Here is a 21,739-nt window from a genome sequence, read left to right as displayed (position 1 = left end):
AACACATACTGACTAATGAGGTGACACCAATCGGCACGCCCTACGTGCTTAAGTCCAACCTCAAAACATAAATGGAAAAAAACTAAGCCTGTAACAATATCAGACTACTAAGAGTACTGTTCACCACTGTTGTGTAAAATTCTACAGAGGCTCAAATAATTTGCATTGAGTGTTAACATGTTACATGAGAGCCATCCTCCCATTGCTAGGGCAACAGAGAAGCAATGTGACATGTTCATATTTTTTTTACAGCATATTCAAAATGATAAAACAAACCATACAACTTGTTATAGCTTAACAAATTTGTATAAGGCATGATCAGAGCCATGATTATCTTTTTAATCTGCTATTGTGGTTTGTGTAATTGTAGAAAAATATATGCTTGTCATCATAAACATAATTTACTAATTGTAATTTGTGAAGAAAAAATGCTGTTTGTCAAACAAACAGGCACAAAATACATTCTTAATAGCTCACTAAATGTGAATAAGATCTTGTTTTATATCAAAAGAGAGTAAACACACCTCTAAAATATATATTTTGTGCGTTTGTAAATTATACTCAACCTGGTTCGGTGATATTCTCTATGATATTTTGGCGGGGTATCTTCATCAAATATTGATCATGCAAAAAAATGAAGAAATGTTGATACAGGGCACAAGGCCAGTGGAAAAGTTATCTACACTTAGTCACTATACCAAATTGAACTTATAGATGGGTTAGCTGACAACGTCACAAATTACGCACCCGTGTCGATGGGACAGAAGTCCGTGTGTTGTTATGATTCTGGACGGTCAGATAGCTAGCAACAATGACAAGAAGCTCGTTTTAGATCATTGTGTATTGATACCATGTCTTGTTTTGAGGTGTTTTACTCTTGTCATGTCTATGCTAATATGGCTAAAATTACAAATGTAACAATGTATTTGAGAGACAACAAGTGCTCATTGTGCAAATGTATTTATGTTTTCAATAAAGATTTGGAGAGGAAATATAGTTTACATGTTGTCAATCCTTTGATTCTAAGTCAACCTGACTGTTTTGCTCCACAGTTGAGCATTCATTGGTTTTGTTGCTAAACAACCCACCCGTCTATATATTTCTGTGACCCCTCAAAAGACACCCCATTGTAAATTCAGTCGTATAGTCCAAAGCCACTTCCAATGTCATTGGATCTTTTAATGACAAAAGGCACTCCTGGTAATGCTGAGCTCTAATTGTCATTGTGGCAAACAAACATGACATACGACAAAGGCCCAGACTGTGGCAGAGCAATTCAAATAGAAAACTTCAAATAGAAAACTTCAACCAGAACCCTTAAGACTTCAATGATACCATGTGTAATAAAGTGTAATAAAGCAGATGAATAATGACAGAACCCTGGACTTTCCCCACTAACAGATGTCATGGCCACTGGTGGAAAAGGCACACAATTGTCATACTTGAGTAAAAGTAAAGATACCTTAATAGAAAATGACTCAAGGAAAAGTCACCTAGTGAAATCCTACTTGAGTAAACATCTAAAAGTATTTGGTTTTAAATATACTTAAGTATCAAAAGTAAATGTAATTGTTAAAATATACTTAAGTATCAAAATTGAAAGAAAAAGTATAAATAATTAAAAATTCCTTATATTAAGCAAACCAGATGGCACCAATTTATTTATTTTTATTTGTAATTTATGGATAGCCAGGGGCACGCATCAACACATCATTTGCAAATGAAGCATGTGTTTAGTGAGTCTGCCAGATCAGAGGCAGTAAGGATGACCAGGGATGTTCTCTTGATAAGTGTGGGAACTAGACCATTTTCCTGTCCTGCTATGTACTGTATTCAAAATGTAACGAGAACTTTTGGGTGTCAGGGAAAATGTATGGAGAAAAAAGTACATCATTTTCTTTAGGAATGTAGTGAAGTAAAATAAAAAGTTGTCAAAGTAACGCAAAGCACAGATACCCAAAAAATAACATAAGTATTTTTACTTAAGAACTTTACACTACTGGTCATGGCAACACTGCAGTGGTTCCCCTTCTTACAGTTATCAGTAAAAGGCACACCATATAACCGCCATACATCTAATTGCATATTATCTTGCATATTATCATATGCATGTTTCTATATTAGACCAGCCTAGTGTTTGTTCAGTCAATTGCTGAGTTCACTATTCACATGAGCCTCAAATGAACCTCACGATGTGAATAAAAACTTTGAAACAGCCACAAGATAGTAATGTTGGTTCAAAGAGTTACTCGGCCAAATATCTATCTGGACCATTGAGGTCATGGAATTCAAAATCAAATTGGGAGACAAAATATGTTATGTCCAGGGGGAGAGGTGTTGGTTGAAGAGATTACCAGAGTGACAAGTGTAAAACAAGTAAATATGCTATTTACATAAACTGTAACCTACCTAACAACCCACACCTCCCATACCAATAGAGCACTCACAGTCACACTGACTCACGCACGCAAGCACTTAAGACATACTGGCTGTGGTTACAGAGGAGTGATGATAGACAAGAAAACAGACTCCGGTGTGTCTTCGCTCTGCTCCTCTGGCAGATGGTTGACAGGATCCAACTCTATTGTAGGAGTCACAGCTGTTTTTATTCTCTGGGGGCACATAGAATATATAGAAGAACAGGTTAAGAATCACATAAATAATTTAATTTCTTATGGTGTCTGCTGATGCCCGGACTGCACTTTTGTTATTTATATGACTGTCTTGTGGGATAAAACGTACAGTATCAGTACAGTGTGTGTGCGCAGTCTGGTCTCGTATACTAAACGTAACATAGAAATAGTCAATCCAGGGCATTCAAATGAGTATGATATGTTACGCTTGTAATGGTTACATTAGACAGATGGTTACTTAAGGCAAAAACTAAAGTAGTGTGGTTGATTGGGAGGACAGGTTGGTATATAATGCAAACGTCTAGCAACCCAAAGGTTGCAAGTTCGAGTTTCATCATGGACAACTTTAGCATTTTGGATAATTTGGGACTTTTCAACTGATTAGCATGTTAGCTAACCCTAACCTCTACCTTTTATCCTAACTCCTAAACTTAAACCTACCCCTAGCCTAGCTAACTTTAGCCAGCTAGTAACGTTAGCCACCTAGCTTGAATTTCAAATCAAACTTTATTTGTCACATGCGCCGAATACAACAAGTGTCGACTTTACCATGAAATGCTTACTTACAAGCCCTTAACCAACAGTGCAGTTCAAGAAGAGTTAAGAAAATATTTACCAAATAGACTAAAATAAAAAGTAATAATAAAAAGTAACACAATAAGAATAACGAGGCTATATACCGGGGGCACCGGTACAGAGTCAGTGTGCGGTGGTACAGGTTAGTTGAGGTCATTTATACATGTAGGTAGGGGTGAAGTGACTATGCATAGATAATAAACAGCGAGTAGCAGCAATGTACAAAAGGGAGGGGGGTGTCAATGTAAATTGTCCAGTGGAGATTTGATTAATTGTTCAGCAGGCTTATGGCTTGGGGCTAGAAGCTGTTGAGGAGCCTTTTGGTCCTAGACTGGCGCTCCGGTACCGCTTGCCGTGCGGTAGCAGAGAAAACAGTCTATAACTTGGGTGACTGGAGTCTCTGACAATTTCATGGGCTTTCCTCAGTGATGTACTGGGCCGTTCGCTCTACTCTCTGTAGTGCCTTACAGTCAGATGGCGAGCAGTTGTCATACCAGGCGGTGATGCAACCGGTCAGGATGCTCTCGATGGTGCAGCTGTGGAACCTTTTGAGGATCTGGGGACCCATGCCAAATCTTTTCAGTCTCCCGAGGGGGAAAGGTTTTGTTGTGCCCTCTTCACAACTGTCTTGGTTTGTAACATATTGTACGTTTTGCAAATTTGTAACATATAATATGAATTGTAATTCGTAACATATTATACGAAATTAGCTTTGGACATCCACAAATTAATACATACCATACGAAACGTAATATATCATCCTAAATGGTGTGTCTCGGATTTTCGTACAGAATAATAAGAAATGGTCTGAGACCAGGATGGGGTGTTTGTGTGTAATACGAATACAATGCATGTATACAATTCGTATTATACATACATACATACATACATACACACACACATACATACACACACACATACATACATACATACATACATACATACATACATACATACATACATACATACTAGTATATAAGCAGAGTATGTATGCATGATGCTACAACAGTATCTGTGAGCAATATTTATGTAAGTATCAGTATGTGTGTTTGTTTTGGTTTACTGAAAGAATGCTCACCTGCAGCAGTGAGCCCTTATTTCTGCAGATCTCTTGCAGGGCTCCCAGTGGGATCCACACGATGGAGACCAGCGAGATTCCCCAGCCCACCACCTCTGCCCAGACAGGGTATGTGTATGACTTCCCATAGCGAGCTGGCGTGTACTGGATGATGCTGGAGATCAGAATGCACTGCAGGGGAGGATAGGAGAGGCAAACAATCTCACTTTAACTCACATGGAGCAGGTTAGACTTGGATGAAACCTCTAAGCCTTACGACAATCACTACTATAACGACTACAAAAAGTAAAACACCACAAATAGAAAATACATTAAATCCTCATCACCATCATAATTATGCTAATTGTACTCCTCCTCATCGTCAGCCAGCCAAAGCACTCACCAGGACCAGCACAGGGGAGAAGACCATCCAGCAGGAGCGGAAATAGATGTTGGGAGCCTTTCCCAACATTCTCTTGATCATGATGGTCATCCGACGCAGTCCTGTAAAAACACATTGCATTAAATACTTAAATTAACTTCGAGACATACAGTACATACTGTATATAGAGCAAAGTGTATGTGGACACATGCTTGTCGAACATCTCATTCCAAAATCATGGGCATTAATATGGGTATCCCCTTTGCTGCTATAACAGCTTACACTCTTCTGGGAAGGCTTTCCACTAGTTGTTGGAACACTGCTACTTGCTTCCATTCAGTCACAAGACCATTAGTGAGGTCGGGCACTGATGTCGGGCGATTCGGCCTTGCTTGCAATCGGCATTCCAATTCATCCCAAAGGTGTTCGATGGAGTTGAGGTCAGGGCCCTGTGCAGACAGGTCAAGTTCTTCTACACTGATCTCGACAAATTTTTGCATGGGGGTATTGTCATGCTGAAACAGGAAAGGTTTCAGGAAAGGTTTCCTTCCCCAAACTGTTACCACAAAATTGGAAGCACGGAATTGTCTAGAATGTCATTGTATGCTGTAGCGTTAAGATTTCCCTTCACTGGAACTAAGGGGCCATGCCCGAACCATGAAAGACAGCCCAGACCATTATTCCTCCTCCACAAAACTTTACAGTTGGCACTATGCATTGGGGCAGGTAGCATTCTCCTGGCATCCGTCAAACCCAGATTCATCCATCGGCCTGCCAGATGGTGAAGCGTGATTCATCTCTCCAGAGAATGCGTATCCACTGCTCCAACACTTGGCATTGCGTATGGTGATCTTAGGCTTGTGTGCGGCTGCTCGGCTATGGAAACCCATTTCATGAAGCTCCCAACGAACAGTTCTTGTGCTAACGTTGCTTACAGAGGCAGTTTGGAACTCGGTAGTGAGTGTCGCAACCGAAGACAGATGGTTTTTACGCGCTTCAGCACTCGGCGGTCTAGTTCTGTGAGCATGTGTGTTTTCCCATTTCGTGGCTGAGACGTTGACGAACTGACTTGTTGGAAAGTTGGCATCCTATGATGGTACCACATTGAAAGTCACTGAGCTCTTCAATAAGGCCATTCTACTGCCAATATTTGTCTCTAACAATTGTATGGCTATGTGCTCGATTTTATACACCGGTCAGCAGGTGTGGCTGAAATAGCAGAATCCACACATTTGAAGGGGTATCCACATACCTTTGTATATATAGTGTATTTCTCTTGTATAAATAAAGTCCTGTAAGATCTAACTCATAATCAGGATGTTACGTGTAATCAAATACTGTAAGACCAAAATCCTTTCGAGGCTGTTGAATGTCATCAATAAGGGTAGAGAAGGGGCTGGGTATTACCGAAAACCCAGCAGACAGCGATGACTTCAAAGAAGGACAGGAACATGAGCGACACCACAGCAGTGTAGTGGTCCATCAGCTGGAACACATACATGCCCCCCTGTGGAGACAGAGTCGCTTTAGTCGTGTACGGATAAAAACCTAAATACAGTGCCTTCGGAAATTATTCAGACCCCTTGACTTTTTCCACACTTTGTTACATTACAGCCTTATTCTAAAATGGATTAAATAAAAACATTTCCTCAGCAATACCCCATAATGACAACGCGAAAACAGATTTTTTGACATTTTTGCAAAAGTATGAAACATAAGTAAATAAGGTATTTCTGTTTATTAAGTATTCAGACCCTTTGCTATAAGACTCGAAATTGAGCTCAGGTATTTGTATTTGTATTTATTATGGATCCCCATGCTGCCAAAGCAGCAGCAACTCATCCTGGGTTCCAGCAAAATTAAAATTACTTCACAGTCCCCGCTGTTCCATAAGGTGTTTTTTTAATCTGTTTTTAAAATCTTATTTTACTGTTTGCGTCAGTTACTTGATGTGGAATAGAGTTCCATGTAGTCATGGCTCTATGTAGTACTGTGTGCCTCCATAGTCTGTTCTGGACTTGGGAACTGTGAAGAGACCTCGTGACATGTCTTGTGGGGTATGCATGGGTGTCCAAGCTGTGTGCCAGTTGTTTAGACAGACAGCTCAGTGCATTCAACATGTCAATACCTCTCATAAATAAAAGTAGTGATGAAGTCAATCTCTCTTCCACTTTCAGCCAGGAGAGATTGACATGCATATTATTAATATTAGCTCTCTGTGTACATCCAAGGGCCAGCTGTGCAGCACTGTTCTGGGCCAATTGCCAATCTGAGCTGAATAGTAGTCAAGGTGCGACAAAACCAGGGCCTGTAGAACCTGCCTTGTTGATAGTGTTAAGAAGGCAGAGCATCGCTTTATAGACAGACTTCTCCCCATCTTAGCTACTACTGCATTAATATGTTTTGACCATGATAGTTAACAATCTAGGGTTACTCCAAGCAGTTAAGCCATCTCAACTTGCTCATTTTCCACATTATTCATTACAAGATTTAGTTGAGGTTTAGGGTTTAGTGAGTGTTTTGCTCCAAATACAATGCTTTTAGTTTTAGAAATATTTAGGGCTAACTTATTCCTTGCCACCCACTCTGAAACTAACTGCAGCTCTTTGTTGAGTGTTGCAGTCATTTCAGTCACTGTAGTAGCTGACGTGTATAGTGTCGAGTCATCCGCATACATACTTTGAGTAAAGCCAGTGTCAGTGTCATGCCGTTAGTAAAAATTGAAAAAAGCAAGGGGCCTAAACAGCTACCCTGGGGAATTCCTGATTCTAACTGGATTATATCTGAGAGGCTTCCATTCAAGAACACCCTCTGTGTTCTGTTAGACAAGTAACGAATTATCCACATTATAGCAAGGGGTGTAAAGCCATAACACATACGTTTTTACAGCAGCAGACTATGATCGATAATGTCAAAAGCTGCACTGAAGTCTAACAAGCCCCCGATAATTTTATCATCAGTCATTTGTGTAATTGCTGTGCTTGTTGAGTGTCCTTCCCTATAGCATGCTGAAATTCTGTTGTCAATTTGTTTACTGTGAAATAGCATTGTATCTGGTCAAACACCATTTTTTCCAGATGTTTACTAAGGTTTGCATCCTGTTTCCGTTGATCATCCTTGAGATGTTCTTACAACTTGATTGGAGTCCACCTGTGGTAAATTCAATTGATTGGGCATGATTTGAAAAGGCACACACCTGTCTATATAAAGGTCCCACAGTTGACAGTGCACGTCAGAGCAAAAACCAAGCCATGAGGTCGAAGGAATTGTCTGTAGAGCTCAGAGACAGGATTGTGTTGAGGCACAGATCTGGGGAAGGGTCCCAAGAACACAGTGGCCTCCCATCATTCTTAAATGGAAGAAGTTTGGAACCCCCAAGACTCTTCCTAGTGCTGGCCGCTCGGCCAAACTGAGAAATCGGGGGAGAAGGGCCTTGGTCAGGGAGGTGACCCTGACAGAGCTCCAGAGTTCCTCTGTGAAGATGGGAGAACCTTCCAAAAGGACAAACATCTCTGCAGCACTCCACCAATCAGGCCTTTATGGTAGAGTTGCCAGACGGAAACTACTCCTCAGTAAAAGGCACATGCCGGCCCACTTGCAGTTTGCCAAAAGCCACCTAAAGACTCTCAGACCATGAGAAACAAGATTCTCTGGTCTGATGAAGCCAAGTTTGAACTCTTTGGCCTGAATGCAAAGCGTCACGTTTGGAGGAAACCTGGCACCATCCCTACGGTGAAGCATGGTGGTGGCAGCCTCATGCTGTGGGGATGTTTTTCAGCGGCAGGGACTGGGAGACTAGTCAGGATCGAGGGAAAGATGAACAAAGCAAAGTTCAGAGAGATCCTGAGGTCTCCTGACCCCTCCTGTCTCAGTATATATGCTGCAGTAGTTTATGTGTCGGGGGGCTAGGGTCAGTTTGTTATATCTGGAGTACTTCTCCTGTCCTATTCGGTGTCCTGTGTGAATCTAAGTGTGCGTTCTCTAATTCTCTCCTTCTCTCTTTCTTTCTCTCTCTCTGAGGACCTGAGCCCTAGGACCATGTCCCAGCACTACCTGACATGATGACTCCTTGCTGTCCCCAGTCCACCTGACCGTGCTGCTGCTCCAGTTTCAACTGTTCTGCCTTATTATTATTCGACCATGCTGGTCATTTATGAACATTTTAACATCTTGGCCATATTCTGTTATAATCTCCACCCGGCACAGCCAGAAGAGGACTGGCCACCCCACATAGCCTGGTTCCTCTCTAGTTTTCTTCCTAGGTTTTGGCCTTTCTAGGGAGTTTTTCCTAGCCACCGTGCTTCTACACCTGCATTGCTTGCTGTTTGGGGTTTTAGGTTGGGTTTCTGTACAGCACTTTGAGATATCAGCTGATGTACGAAGGGCTATATAAATAAATTTGATTTGATTTGATCCTTAATGAAAACCTGCTCAGGACGTCAGACTGGGGCGAAGTTTCACCTTCCAACAGGACAACGTCCCTATGCGCACAGCCAACGCAGGAGTCGCTTCAGGACAAGTCTCTGAATGTCCTTGAGTGGCCCAGCCAGAGCCCGGACTTGAACCCAATGGAACATCTCTGGGGAGACCTGAAAATATCTGTGCAGTGACGCTTCCCTTCCAACCGGAGAGCTTGAGAGGATCTGCAGAGATGAATAGGAGAATCTACCCAAATATAGGTGTGCCAAGCTTGCAGCCTCATACTGAAGAAGACTTGAGGATGTAATCGCTGCCAAAGATGCTTCAACAAAGTACTGAGGGTCTGAATACTTATGTAAATGTGATAGTTTTTTTATTTGTAATACATTTGCAAACATTTCTAAAAACCTATTTTTGCTTTGTCATTATGGGGTCTTGTGTGCAGATTGATGAGGGGGGGGTCATTTAATCCATTTTAAAATAAGGCTGTAAAGTAGCAAAATGTGGAAAAAGTCAAGGGGTCTGAATACTTCCCGAAGGCACTGTTAACAGGTCCAATCATGTTCATAGAGTCTACGTCACAGAAAGAGAGAGGAGGGGTGGGGATTACCCCATGAATAGTAATTATATCTGACAGGATTACCTTACCTTAGTGATGTGAGGAATGCCTAGAAGGAAGCCCATAACACAGACGGCCAGAACGATGATCTCCTGTCTCTTCAGGACACGCAGCACCTTCGGGCCGAAGCCATCTATTATGGACGTCACCGCCACCTCCACCATGGCAAACTGCAGGGCACAGTACAGCACAGTGGACATTTACACGGAGATCTGGGTTTGAGACTGGGGACTGTTTTTGGGTAGTGTGATGTAAATACAGCAAATGTTGATCACTCTCTCACTAAGTTTAGAGGTAGAATTGGTTCCTGTGGATTCTGTTCTCTATTTGCTATTAAAAAATAAATAAAAACTGCACAAGCACCGCCTGTACCAGAATTTGGTTGAGTGATAACACTGCCAACTCGAGTACATGCGCGGTCAGGGTTAAATTCCCTGGTCAGGCATTTCTACACTTCCTTTCTTCCCTCCTCTGTCTCGCTCTCTCCTACCATGAATCAAAATTTTAAAAAGGTATTGTAATTGTTCATGAGCTAAAATGTTGTATGTGTCTAACCTGGCTGTCCAGTCCCAGGCAGAGAAGCATGAAGAAGAACAGAGGAGCCCACAACTGTGGCAGAGGCATAGTGGAGAAGACCTCTGGATACACCACAAACACCAAGCCAGGACCTGTGGCACGAAAACACAAACATACCATAGAATGGTACTTTGTTGAGAACATTTTAGAGATAAATGACACCAGTGGTTATTCTCAACATAAACAAGGAAGTCAAAGCATTCAATAATAAAACAAGGTACATGGGTCACCTTTTCCACCCTCAAAACACTTCAATAATAAAACAAGGTACATGGGTCACCTTTTCCACCCTCAAAACACTTCAATAATAAAACAAGGTACATGGGTCACCTTTTCCACCCTCAAAACACTTCAATAATAAAACAAGGTACATGGGTCACCTTTTCCACCCTCAAAACACTTCAATAATTCATGCAGTTGACCACATCCGTAACTTGACCTAACAAAAAACATTAGAGCACAGAAGTGCTCTTCATACAATCATGAAGGGAATGAAACCGAGCCAGATCATATAGAATGTCCTGAACACCTCACAATCACCTGACTGTATACAGCCATTACTTCACAGTCACAGAACAAACTATCTAGTCAATAATTTGAGAGCTAGGGACTAAGGTTCTCTGCATTTTTGTCAAAATTGAGTTGACATAGCCTTGTTCTATTCCATGTTCTTTACCTATTTAGTACTCTAAATAGCCCAATTTATGTTGTTACGTTCAAACGAATACATGATCAAAAATAGCTGACATCACTCAAACTAGTGAGGGTTTGGAACTTTAAAGCCAATTATCTCAAAATCCTCTTTTTGCAAATAGAACCTTAGAGTCCCAAGCTCTTGAATTTCCATACACCAGATGTCAGTCGGTGTAGAATTGTCAGTCAGCAGTGAGACAATTGTGTGTTTCAAAGCCGGTATCTGAGACCATATGTGGGACTGAGCCAAGCCTGAGCAGGTGCTCATAAGCAGTGCCTGGCAGGCACACTGGTTAATCCCTACTTTACTTTCTCCAAAGGTCCTAATTCACCGTGTGAACAATTACACGTTTTGCTGTTTCACCTGAAGTTCACCTTAAGATAACCCAAGTTTAATTCACCATTCATTTCAATTAGATAGATCTATCTACAGTGAATTCGGAAAATATTCAGACACCTTCACTTTATTACGTTACAGCCTTATTCTAAAAATGTATTATATAAAAACATGTCCTCAACCTACACACAATACCCCATAATGACAAAGTGAAAACAGATTTTTAGAAATGTTTGCAAATTGATTGAAAATAGCAGAAATAAATTATTTACATAAGTATTCAGACCCTTTGTTATGAGACTCTAAATTGAGCTCAGGTGCATCCTGTTTCAATTTATCCTCCTTGAGATGTTTCTACAACTTGATTGGACTCCACCTGTGGTAAATTCAATTGATTGGACATAATTTGGAAAGGCACACAACTCTCTATTTAATATCCCACAGTTGACAATGTCAGTTTGGAACCACCAAGACTCTTCCTAGAGTTGGCCGCCTGGCCCAAAACTGAGCAATCGGGGGAGAAGGGCCTTGGTCAGGGAGGTGACCACTCTGACAGAGCTCCAGAGTTCCTCTGTGAAGATGGGAGAACCTTCCAGAAGGACAACCATCTTTGCAGCACTCCACAAATCAGGCCTTTATGGTAGAATAGCCAGACGGAAGCCATGACAGCCCGCTTGTTTGCCAAAAAGCACCTAAAGACTCTCAGACCATGAGAAATAAGATTCTCTACAAGATTCTCTGGTCTGATGAAACCAAGATTGAACTCTTTGGCCTGAATGCCAAGGTTCACGCCTGGAGGAAACCTGAACGGTGAAGCATGGTGGTGGCAGATCAATACTGTGGTGATGTTTTTCAGCGACAGGGACTGGGAGACTAGGAAAGACTGAGAAAGATGAACGGTGCAAAGTACAGAGAGATCCTTGTTGAAAACCTGCTCCAGAGTGCTCAGGACCTCAGACTGGGGCGAAGGTTCACCTTCCAACAGGACAACAACCGTAAGAACACAGCCAAGACAATGCAGTGGTGGCTTCAGGACAAGTCTCTGAATGTCCTTGAGTGGCCCAGCCAGAGCCCGGACTTGAACCTGATCGCTGGAGAGACATGAAAATGTCTGTGCAGCTACACTCCCCATCCAACCTGACAGAGCTTGAGAGGATATGCAGAGAAGAATTGGACAAACTCCCCAAGTACAGGTGTGCCAAGCTTTTGGCGTCATACCCAAGAAGACTCAAGGTAGTAATCGCTGACAACAAAGTCACGAGTAAAGGTTAAATGTTTTATTTTTAATAAACTGATAGTTTCAACATGGCACCGTCAATTTGATTTGGCTTTGTCTTTATGGAGTATTGTGTGTGTAAAAAAATTATATATATATATATATACACACATATATATATACATATATATATACACACACACATACACACACACACACACACACACTCTCTCTCTCTCTCTACCGGTCAAAAGTTTTAGAACACCTACTAATTCAGGGGTTTTTCTTTATTTTTACTATTTTCTACATTGTAGAATAATAGTGAAGACGTCAAAACTATTTGATAACACATAGTGTAGTCAATATATCATGTAGTAACCATAAAAGTGTTAAATGAAATTATATTTTATATTTTAGAGTCTTCAAATAGCCACCCTTTGCTTTGATGACAGCTTTGCACACTTGGCAATCTCTCAATTAGCTTCATGAGGTAGTCACCTGGAACGCATTTCAGTTAACAGGTGTGCCTCGTTCAAAGTTCATTTGTGGAATTTCTTTCCTTCTTAATGCGTTTGAGCCAATCAGTTGTGTTGTGACAAGGTAGGGGTGTATAAAGAAGATAGCCCTATTTGGTAAAAGTGCAAGTCCATATTATGGCAAGAACAGCTCAAATAAGCAAAGTGAAATGACAGTCCATCGTTACTTTAAGATAGTCAATTTGGAAATTTTGAAGAACTTTGAAAGTTTCTTCAAGTGCAGTCGCAAAAACCATCAAGCACTATGATGAAACTGACTCTCATGAGGACCGCCACAGGAAAGGAAGACCCAGAGTTACCTCTGCTGCAGAGGATAAGTTCATTAGAGTTACCAGCCTCAGAAATTGCAGCCCAAATAAATGCTTCAGAGTTCAAGTAACAGACATCTCAACATCAACTATTCAGAGGAGACTTGAATCAGGCCTTCATGTTTGAATTGCTGCAAAAAAAAACACTACTAAAGAACACCAATAAGAAGAAGAGACTTTCTTGGGCCAAGAAACAATGTACTTTAGACCAGTGGAATTCTGTCCTTTAGTCTGATGAGTCCAAATGTGACATTTTTGTTTCCAACCTCTGTCTTTGTGAGACGCAGAGTAGGTGAACGGATGATCGCTGGATGTGTGGTTCCCACCGTGAACCATGGAAGAGGAGGTGTGATGGTGCTCTGCTGGTGACACTATCAGTGATTTATTTAGAATTCAAGGCACACTTAACTAGCATGGCTACCACAGCATTCTGCAGCGATACGCCATCCCATCTGGTTTGGGCTTAGTGGGACTATCATTTGTTTTTCAACAGGACAAGGACCCAACCCACCTCCAGGCTGTGTAAGGGCTATTTGACCAAGAAGGAGAGTGATGGTTCTGCATCAGATGACCTGGCCTCCACAATCACCCAACCTCAACCCACTTGAGATGGTTTGGGATGAGTTGGACTGCAGAGTGAAGGAAAGTTACAACAGACAGTAATAATCACTTGCAGTGAGAAAAGGAGAGAATGAAAGAGAGAACTAAAAAGGGGCAAAGCAAGACTTCAATAAGGCTAATTTCCGGACTGCGTCATGTTCTCAATTTACTAGGGAAAAAACAACCCACTCCACAAGACAGAAGTGACACTAATGTGTCTGTGTTTTGCAGATTTGTTTTATAGTTCCAAAACGTTGTGTTTATTTTTGGAGCTTCACCCAATCCCAGGTAGCCACAGCTTAGGATAGGACTGAGAATAGAAGAACTGTTCTGTTGATTTAAACATCTTTAGATGAGTCATCATGATATCAATTACTTTGGAAACCCAGGTGAAGCTTTCCCACCGGTCATAGAGGTCAATTCAATGTCTATTCCACGTTGGTTCAATGTACATTTCATTGAAATGACATGGAAACAACGTTGATTCAACCAGTGGGGTCACACTGGCATGCAAACTGGTCACCCAGGTACACTCAGTGAGTGGGTCCAAGTAATCTCTTTCTCCACAAAAATGTAAAACTATTAGATTGGTGTTGTCATTGGCTGGAGGGAGCGATTTCCATGTACCAGTCATTTCTTTCAAATCCACAAAGGGAAGTGAACAAGATTAGTGGGATGCAACCAGTCTGATGCTGCCTGGCCCAGGCCTCTGAGCTCTGTCCGTCTGTCTGTCCGTCTGCCTGCTGGGTAGGGAGGGAGGACTCTGTCTGCCTCTACATAAACACCCACTCCAAACGCTGTAGTTTTCCACTCCGGCATCCCAGAGAGAAGTGCATCCTTGTGAATCCCTTGTGAATCCCTTTGTATTCTACTCTGTGTTCTTGTTTTTCCCCATGGGATGGAGGCAACACTCAACTCCAAAGTTTTCCAGGGACTAATAAATGGAGGAAGGTGTTGGTTCTGAACTCAATTTGACTTCTATGGGTATCATTCCCAGGAGTTCACAATATGTGTATACTTCAAAGTGACATGGGTCATGTTTGACCTCCTTCCATTTATACCCACTAAACATCTGTCAATGATGGGAGGAGTTGTTTGGTCAATCAATACCTATTGACTATTTCAAATGAACACTATTCAAGGTATTTACAAACTTAGTGCTGAAATAAATGTGATGAATCATGATGCCCTGGACCATGAGAGGAAGTTTTAGGAGATAACCCATCAATTAGACATGTAATAGCTACTCTGGAAATAAAAGTCATATCAGTTGATGCAGTCAGTGCAGTTTTACATGAGGGAGGACTTTTTTTAATGAGCATGGCTTTATTTCTATTACAGCATTTGGATGATTGTCATTCATATTCCATTAACCCAGTTCAATGTAACAACGATAGGTTTAGGCTACCACATGATACTAACATTTTCCCTATACCCATCATGAGGATGCTACAACCTAGCCTATGAATGTTCAACTATTGTCTTGCTCTCTCTTTGAGTCAAATACTCACCACATTTTATGCACTGCACTGCTAGCTGTAATGTATGCTTTCAGTACTAGATTCATTCTCTGATCCTTTGATTGGGTGGACAACATGTCAGTTCATGCTGCAAGAGCTCTGATCGGAGGACATTCTCCAACCTGATGTTGTCATAATTACTGTGCAAGTCTATGGAAGGGGGTGAGAACCATGAGCCTCCTAGGTTTTGTATTGAAGTCAATGTACCCAGAGGATGGAAGCTAGCTGTCCTCTGGCTACACCATGGTGCTACCCTACAGAGTGCTGTGGAGGCTACTGTCGACCTTATTTGCAAAATAGTGTGTTTTAGTCAATTATTTGGTGACGTGATTATATTTAGTACAGTTTTATCTAAAAAGGATAACTTTTTAAATGTTTTAAAAATATATTTTTTAAATTAAATTCACTGTGGACTACGGTCCTCCCCTTCCTCCTCTGAGGAGCCTCCACTGAAGTAGACGGATGAACAGCAATCAAAGAAGTCCCACTTAAACAGGAAGTACTTACCATCTGTGGCGATGTTGTCCACTGGGAGGTTGTGGACATGAGCCATGTAGCCGATTGCTGAGAATATCACAAAGCCAGCCAGGATACTGGTGGCCGAGTTAGCTAAAGAGACAATCAATGTGTCCCTAGGGGAGGACAAGAAAACAAACACAACAGTCAGACTGATGGGATTTCTCAGAGTCAAGTGGATCTCTAAGGAGAACACTTAGCTCTGAGGGCTAAAACTAGCCGTTTGGTTTGAAGAACAGTCTGTGGTGAGTAACTCCAGTAACTGGCCAGGGACAAGCAACATGGTTGGTTGCTTCTGAGGAGTAACCAAGCACTTGTGTAACAACCAGTTCCACTGAGGCTTTATGCCTTCGTCAAAGCTAATAGTGTTCTCAATTCTGAAATACCATTTTAGTCTGCAAAACAACATCCTCATCGCACATGCTACGTCTATTTAGCTATTCTCACAGAACTAAGATAGAATAACACTGATTTGAACTAGATATGACTTTAAAAGGAGGAGCAGCAGTGCCTCCCTTAGAAGAATGTATGGAGGGGTTTTAGACATTGATAACATTACATGCTCACACAGGGATCTTTTGTGTTTACATTTTTTATTGATACCAATCATGGGAAACAGCACTACAGTGTACAATGGCACATTTTTAAGGTCACAATTCGGGAATGTATTAACGGATCTGTGGATGTACAAAATATGGTGGGACTTATTGAGAAGACACAGTTAACTACTTTTAGTCACCATGAGAGGCAGCAGTGGGACGTCTTCGTGGTTGCCAAGGGAAAAATCAGGCTTCCCCCAAAAATGGACTTTTTTTTCATGAAAAATAAAATAAATGTATATTTCGTCTCTGTGTTTCATAATTTTCTCTCAATTCACAAGAGGCTGAATGTATCTCACCGGAGAAAGCATCCGAGCGAGCGAAACAGCTTCCCTCGGTCTCTGTATGTGTAGCGCATCTTTCTGATGCCATCTGGTCAAAATTAGTATGATATTGATGCCGCCGTAGCATTGAATTCAAGGGAAGCCAGCGAGCATTTGGCCTCCGTTGATATTTTCCTTTATACAATAGCCATTCAGCGTTGAGCCAAACTGAGTGAGATCAACTGTGAATAGTCCTGGCGCACAAAAAAAAAAAAGTATCAAGGGAAGGATTTGGCTTCGCGCCAAATGTAATTTGACAACAAAAAAAATTGAATTGATGCTTTACGTTGTGTTGTTGTCCTCCGGTGGCTAGCTAGCTAGGTAAAATAGTCCTTTTACTAAATTAGCCATGAACGGAGATTTGGACTTGTGGTTTTACTTACGTAATTCTCCGTACTGGCCAATAATTATAACAACGATTCTGATCCAACCATAAATTCATACATTGTGCCTCTGGCTTGAGAGGCTGGAAGTTCAATATGTAGCTAGATGCAGTAGGCTAATGTTAACTAGCAAGTATTTTAGCCAGGTACCTTAGGACAACACAAACTAAAAGCGTGTACTGTATGACAGCGTCAAAAACCGTTTCAGCAACATGAGAGAGGAGGATGGCATTGGCGTTTCTCTACAAGTAGGTTGAGTCAACATGTTTTTTCTACTTACGCATGCACACACACACACACACAAATCAGTACCATGGACAGCCACATGATATTTAGCTTACGTTGAATGGACTAAATAGTTTTTGGAATCTTTTAGTTGTTAGACTAAGCATAGGTGATTTAATGATATTGAAATGGTGCTGGAATAGTGGAGGCCGCTCCTGTTTTCTTTGTGACTTGCGGTAACTCTCCAATGTTCTAAATCAATAGTTGTTTAGTAGTCCAAAAATGTCAGAAACATTAAGTTGATTGACCATGCTGTAGGTTATGTAACTTTTTGTTACGTGCAATATGTTTTGTGGACTTCACCGGACAGATGTTGCTCTCCGGTTTTGTGATGAAACAAAGGTGTGGTTAAATTTATTCTGCCAATGTGTCTTCTTATTGTTTCGGCCTAGGCCAAAATATCACATTGTCAAGGCATATGAACTAACATGTTATAGAGCAAACAACGCAATTATCAAAACACATAGGCTGTAATATGGCTTTTATTCCTAAAATTGGCTTCCCCAGTGATTTTACCCACGCACCACTACTGAGAGGCAGTTATTATTTTTTAACTATAGAATTACACTGTGGATCTGCAGACAATCATGGTAAAGACAAAGTGGTACTGTAGTGGTTGGTATAGGAGACTGCATGTCTAACCTAAGGATGTTATTGTTGAACTTGTTGTAACTGGCCATGGAGATCATGGAGCCAAATCCAATTCCAATGGAGTTGAATACCTGGGCTGCAGCGTTAACCCACACCTGCAGAACGGCAGAGGTGAGTGGATAAAGGTGAGAGAGGGACACAATTTCTTTACTCATACTGTAAAACAAGAACACAAATACACTTCTAGGTGGTTTCCCAGTAACAGATTAAGCCTAATCCTGGACTAAAATAATTTTTCAATGTGCTATCTAGAACCTAAAAGGGTTCTTCGGCTGTCCCCATAGGAGAACCCTTTGAAGAACCCTTTTTGTTTCCACAGAGGTTTTGACATGGAACATAAAAAGGTTCTCCTATGGGGACAGCCGAAGAACCCTTTTTTCTAAGAGTGTAGTAGGCTTAATGTGTGTCCGGGAAACTACCCCTTAATCCTCATTGATCCTCTCCTACAGTATGTCAGACCTGAACTTCAAGCAGCTTGCTCCACTTAGGCTTCAGGAAGTAGAGCATCCCATCCTTGGCCCCGGGAAGCTGGACATTGTTGATGAGCAAGGCGAACAGAATAAAGTATGGGAACGTGGCTGTGAAATAAACAACCTAAAGCACAGAGAGTGAGAAGAAAACATATTAATTAAGTATAATATTAGATTAAATGCATTGTATTTATTTCTTATTTTATTAGGATCCACATTAGCTACAACCAAGCTGCAGCTACTCTTCCTGGGCTCCACACAAAACATATAACATGACAAAATACATAACATTAATAGACAATTACAGCTGAAGGGCAGAACTACATCAAATGACAATACATAACATTAATATACAGGTAATAGATAATTTATTCTCCATGTGCTACTTACGACTATTATTGCCTTATCATACCGGAATAATAAAGCCCCAGTGCACTCAATTTGTGGAAAAAATAAATACTAAATATATCAATTCTCTACTGACTAACATCAGTAATCTGATAATATGGAGCAGGACGCCCTTACTCTGAGGCTTTGCTTACAATTGCTTTCTCTGAGTAGGCCCTGATATCCTGATGCCAAGGGCATATCTTATCTTTAACCCAAACACCAGCTGTGCTCGGGAGGGGGATGCTACAGCTATTTAGGTCAGAGGTGTTGTGCTGTGATGTGGTGTTTTATTTGTTTTTTAAAGCTACTTTTGCAGCTTGCTTACTCAGATTTCAGATGGCAAGGAGTTCCATGCTTTGCCTTTAATTAATTTTGGCTTTAGGGGCTATGAAGAGACCTTTAGTTGCATGCCTTGTGGAATATGAATGTCTGTCAGAGCTACACTATATATACACAAAAGTATGTGGACACCCCTTCAAATTTGTGGATTCGGCTATTTCGGGCACACCAGTTGCACAACATTTTAGACAAACATTGGCAATAGAATGGCCTTACTGAAGAGCTCAGTGACTTTCAACGTGGCATCCTATGACGGTGCTACCTTTCCAACAAATCAGTTTCTCAAATTTCTGCCCTGCTTGAGCTGACCCGGTCAACTTTAAGTACTGTTATTGTGAAGTGGAAACGTCTAGGAGCAACAACGACTCAGCCGCAAAGTGGTAGGCCACACAAGCTCACAGAACGGGACCGGCGAGTGCTTAGGTGCGTAAAAATCGTCTGTCCTCGGTTGCAACCCTCACGATACAGTTGCAAACTGCTTCTGGAAGCAACGTCAGCACAAAAACTGTTAGTCGGGAGCTTCACGAAATGGGTTTCAATGGCAGAGCAGCCGCACACAAGCCTAAGATCACCGTGCGCGATGCCAAGCATTGGCTGGAGTGATGTAAAGCTCGCCACCATTGGACTCTGGAGCAGTGGAAAGGCATTCTCTGGAGTGATGAATCACGCTTCACCATCTGGCAGTCCGACTGACGAATCTGGGTTTGGCGGATGCCAGGAGAATGCTACATGCCCCAATGCATAGTGCCAACTGCAAAGTTTGGTGGAGGAAGAATAGTGGTCTGGGGCTGTTTTTCATGGTTCATGCTAGGCCCCTTAGTTCCAGTGAAGGGAAATCTTAATGCTACTGCATTCAATGACATTCTAGTCGATTCTGTGCTTCCAACTTTGTGGCAACAGTTTGGGGAAGGCCCTTTCCTATTTCAGCAATGACAACCAAGGTCCAGAAATGGCTTGTCGAGAGCAGTGTGGAAGAACTTGACTGGCCTGCACAGAGCCCTGACCTAAACCCCATCGAACACCGTTGGGATGAATTGGAATGCCGACTCTGAATGGAAGCAAGTCCCCGCAGCAATGTTCCAATGTCTCATGGAATGCCTTCCCAGAAGAGTGTAGGCAGTTATAGCAGCAAAGGGGGGACCAACTCCATAGTAATGCCCATAATTCTGGAATAAGAAGTTCCACATACTTTTGGTCATGTAGTTTATATGTTGGTTGATCGAATAGACAGTTTGGAGTTAACACATTAATATTTTTGATCAAAATGTAAAAGAAAATGTATGAAACAACAGAGGTGGAACAGATTCTGTCGCCTCTAAACTCCAGGAGGAGAAACATGATATTTGACAACCATCAGTGCTCCTCCTCCCACTCCCACCACAATGTAGGCCACCCAAGGTAATGGAAAACCCTTAAACATGTATAATGATTCCACACTAACGAGACATTTACATTTAAGGACTAAGAGTATCACTGGTGAGTGCAACCATTTCAAATGAACCAACAGCTATACACTTCAGTTAACCTATACCACAAATTACTAAAACAAAATAATCTACACTCTTAGAAAAAAGGGTTCCAAAAAGGTTATTCGGCTGTCCCAATAGGAGAACCCTTCTTGGTTCCGGGTAAAATCCTTTTGGGTTCCAGGTAGAACCATTTTGGATTCCATGTAGAACCCTCTGTGGAAAGGGTTCTATATGGAACCCAAAAGGGTTCTACGTGGAACCAAAAGGGTTCTACATGGAACCAACAAGGGTTATCCTATGGAAACAAACAAATAACCCTTTTAGGTTCTAGATAGCAACTTTCTTCAAAGAGTGTACTACTCTGAGGAGGACTAACAATAAGCAGCTTCTGTTGTGAGGGAAGAGAATGCACTCTGACCTTGCCAGTTGATTTGACGCCTTTGAAGATGCACAAGTAGACTATGACCCAGGCCAGGATGAGGATGCCAAACAGCTCCCAGCGTAGTCCTCCTGCCTCCTCAATACCATTGGTTATCTCCAGAACCCTGTGACTGAGAGAGGAAGGAAGGGTCAGGATGGGAAACAAAGCTAAAGAAACCTTCATAGATTATCATACTGTTATCATTCAATAAGACAAAATCCCTGACTTTACAGTAATCTGTCCTCCTGCTCCAATTCACATCCAACTTGGGGTTTTCATTACTTTTCTCACCATATGATTACCCAAAGAGAGTACACACCCGCTGCGATAAAAACAAGCTATAACAATAACCACAAGAGTCCTGAGCCCTACTCATGTCTGCGACTTTCAGGTCCTACCACTACGTCAATTAAAAAAACAT

General features: G+C 41.5%; 1 protein-coding gene across 1 annotated transcript in view; it reads right to left on the bottom strand.

Moving 5' to 3' along the window:
- Nucleotides 1-318: 318 nt before the first annotated feature.
- The window catches only part of LOC115111662 (sodium- and chloride-dependent GABA transporter ine-like), a 55,806-nt gene continuing 34,385 nt past the window's right edge, over nucleotides 319-21,739 (bottom strand). Inside the window, exons 4-13 of the mRNA XM_029637978.2 lie at nucleotides 21,316-21,448; nucleotides 18,689-18,823; nucleotides 18,221-18,324; nucleotides 15,980-16,104; nucleotides 10,242-10,354; nucleotides 9,716-9,856; nucleotides 6,056-6,155; nucleotides 4,670-4,770; nucleotides 4,288-4,458; nucleotides 319-2,612 (exon numbers count right to left, since the gene is read on the bottom strand). Coding sequence (XP_029493838.1) covers nucleotides 2,496-2,612; nucleotides 4,288-4,458; nucleotides 4,670-4,770; nucleotides 6,056-6,155; nucleotides 9,716-9,856; nucleotides 10,242-10,354; nucleotides 15,980-16,104; nucleotides 18,221-18,324; nucleotides 18,689-18,823; nucleotides 21,316-21,448 — 1,240 coding nt within the window. The 3' untranslated portion in view covers nucleotides 319-2,495. The remainder of the gene's footprint in view (nucleotides 2,613-4,287; nucleotides 4,459-4,669; nucleotides 4,771-6,055; nucleotides 6,156-9,715; nucleotides 9,857-10,241; nucleotides 10,355-15,979; nucleotides 16,105-18,220; nucleotides 18,325-18,688; nucleotides 18,824-21,315; nucleotides 21,449-21,739) is intronic.

The sequence above is a fragment of the Oncorhynchus nerka genome, linkage group LG27 (assembly GCF_034236695.1).
Source record: "Oncorhynchus nerka isolate Pitt River linkage group LG27, Oner_Uvic_2.0, whole genome shotgun sequence".
Classification (NCBI taxonomy): domain Eukaryota; kingdom Metazoa; phylum Chordata; class Actinopteri; order Salmoniformes; family Salmonidae; genus Oncorhynchus; species Oncorhynchus nerka.
This window is presented reverse-complemented; position numbering and strand designations above follow the sequence as displayed.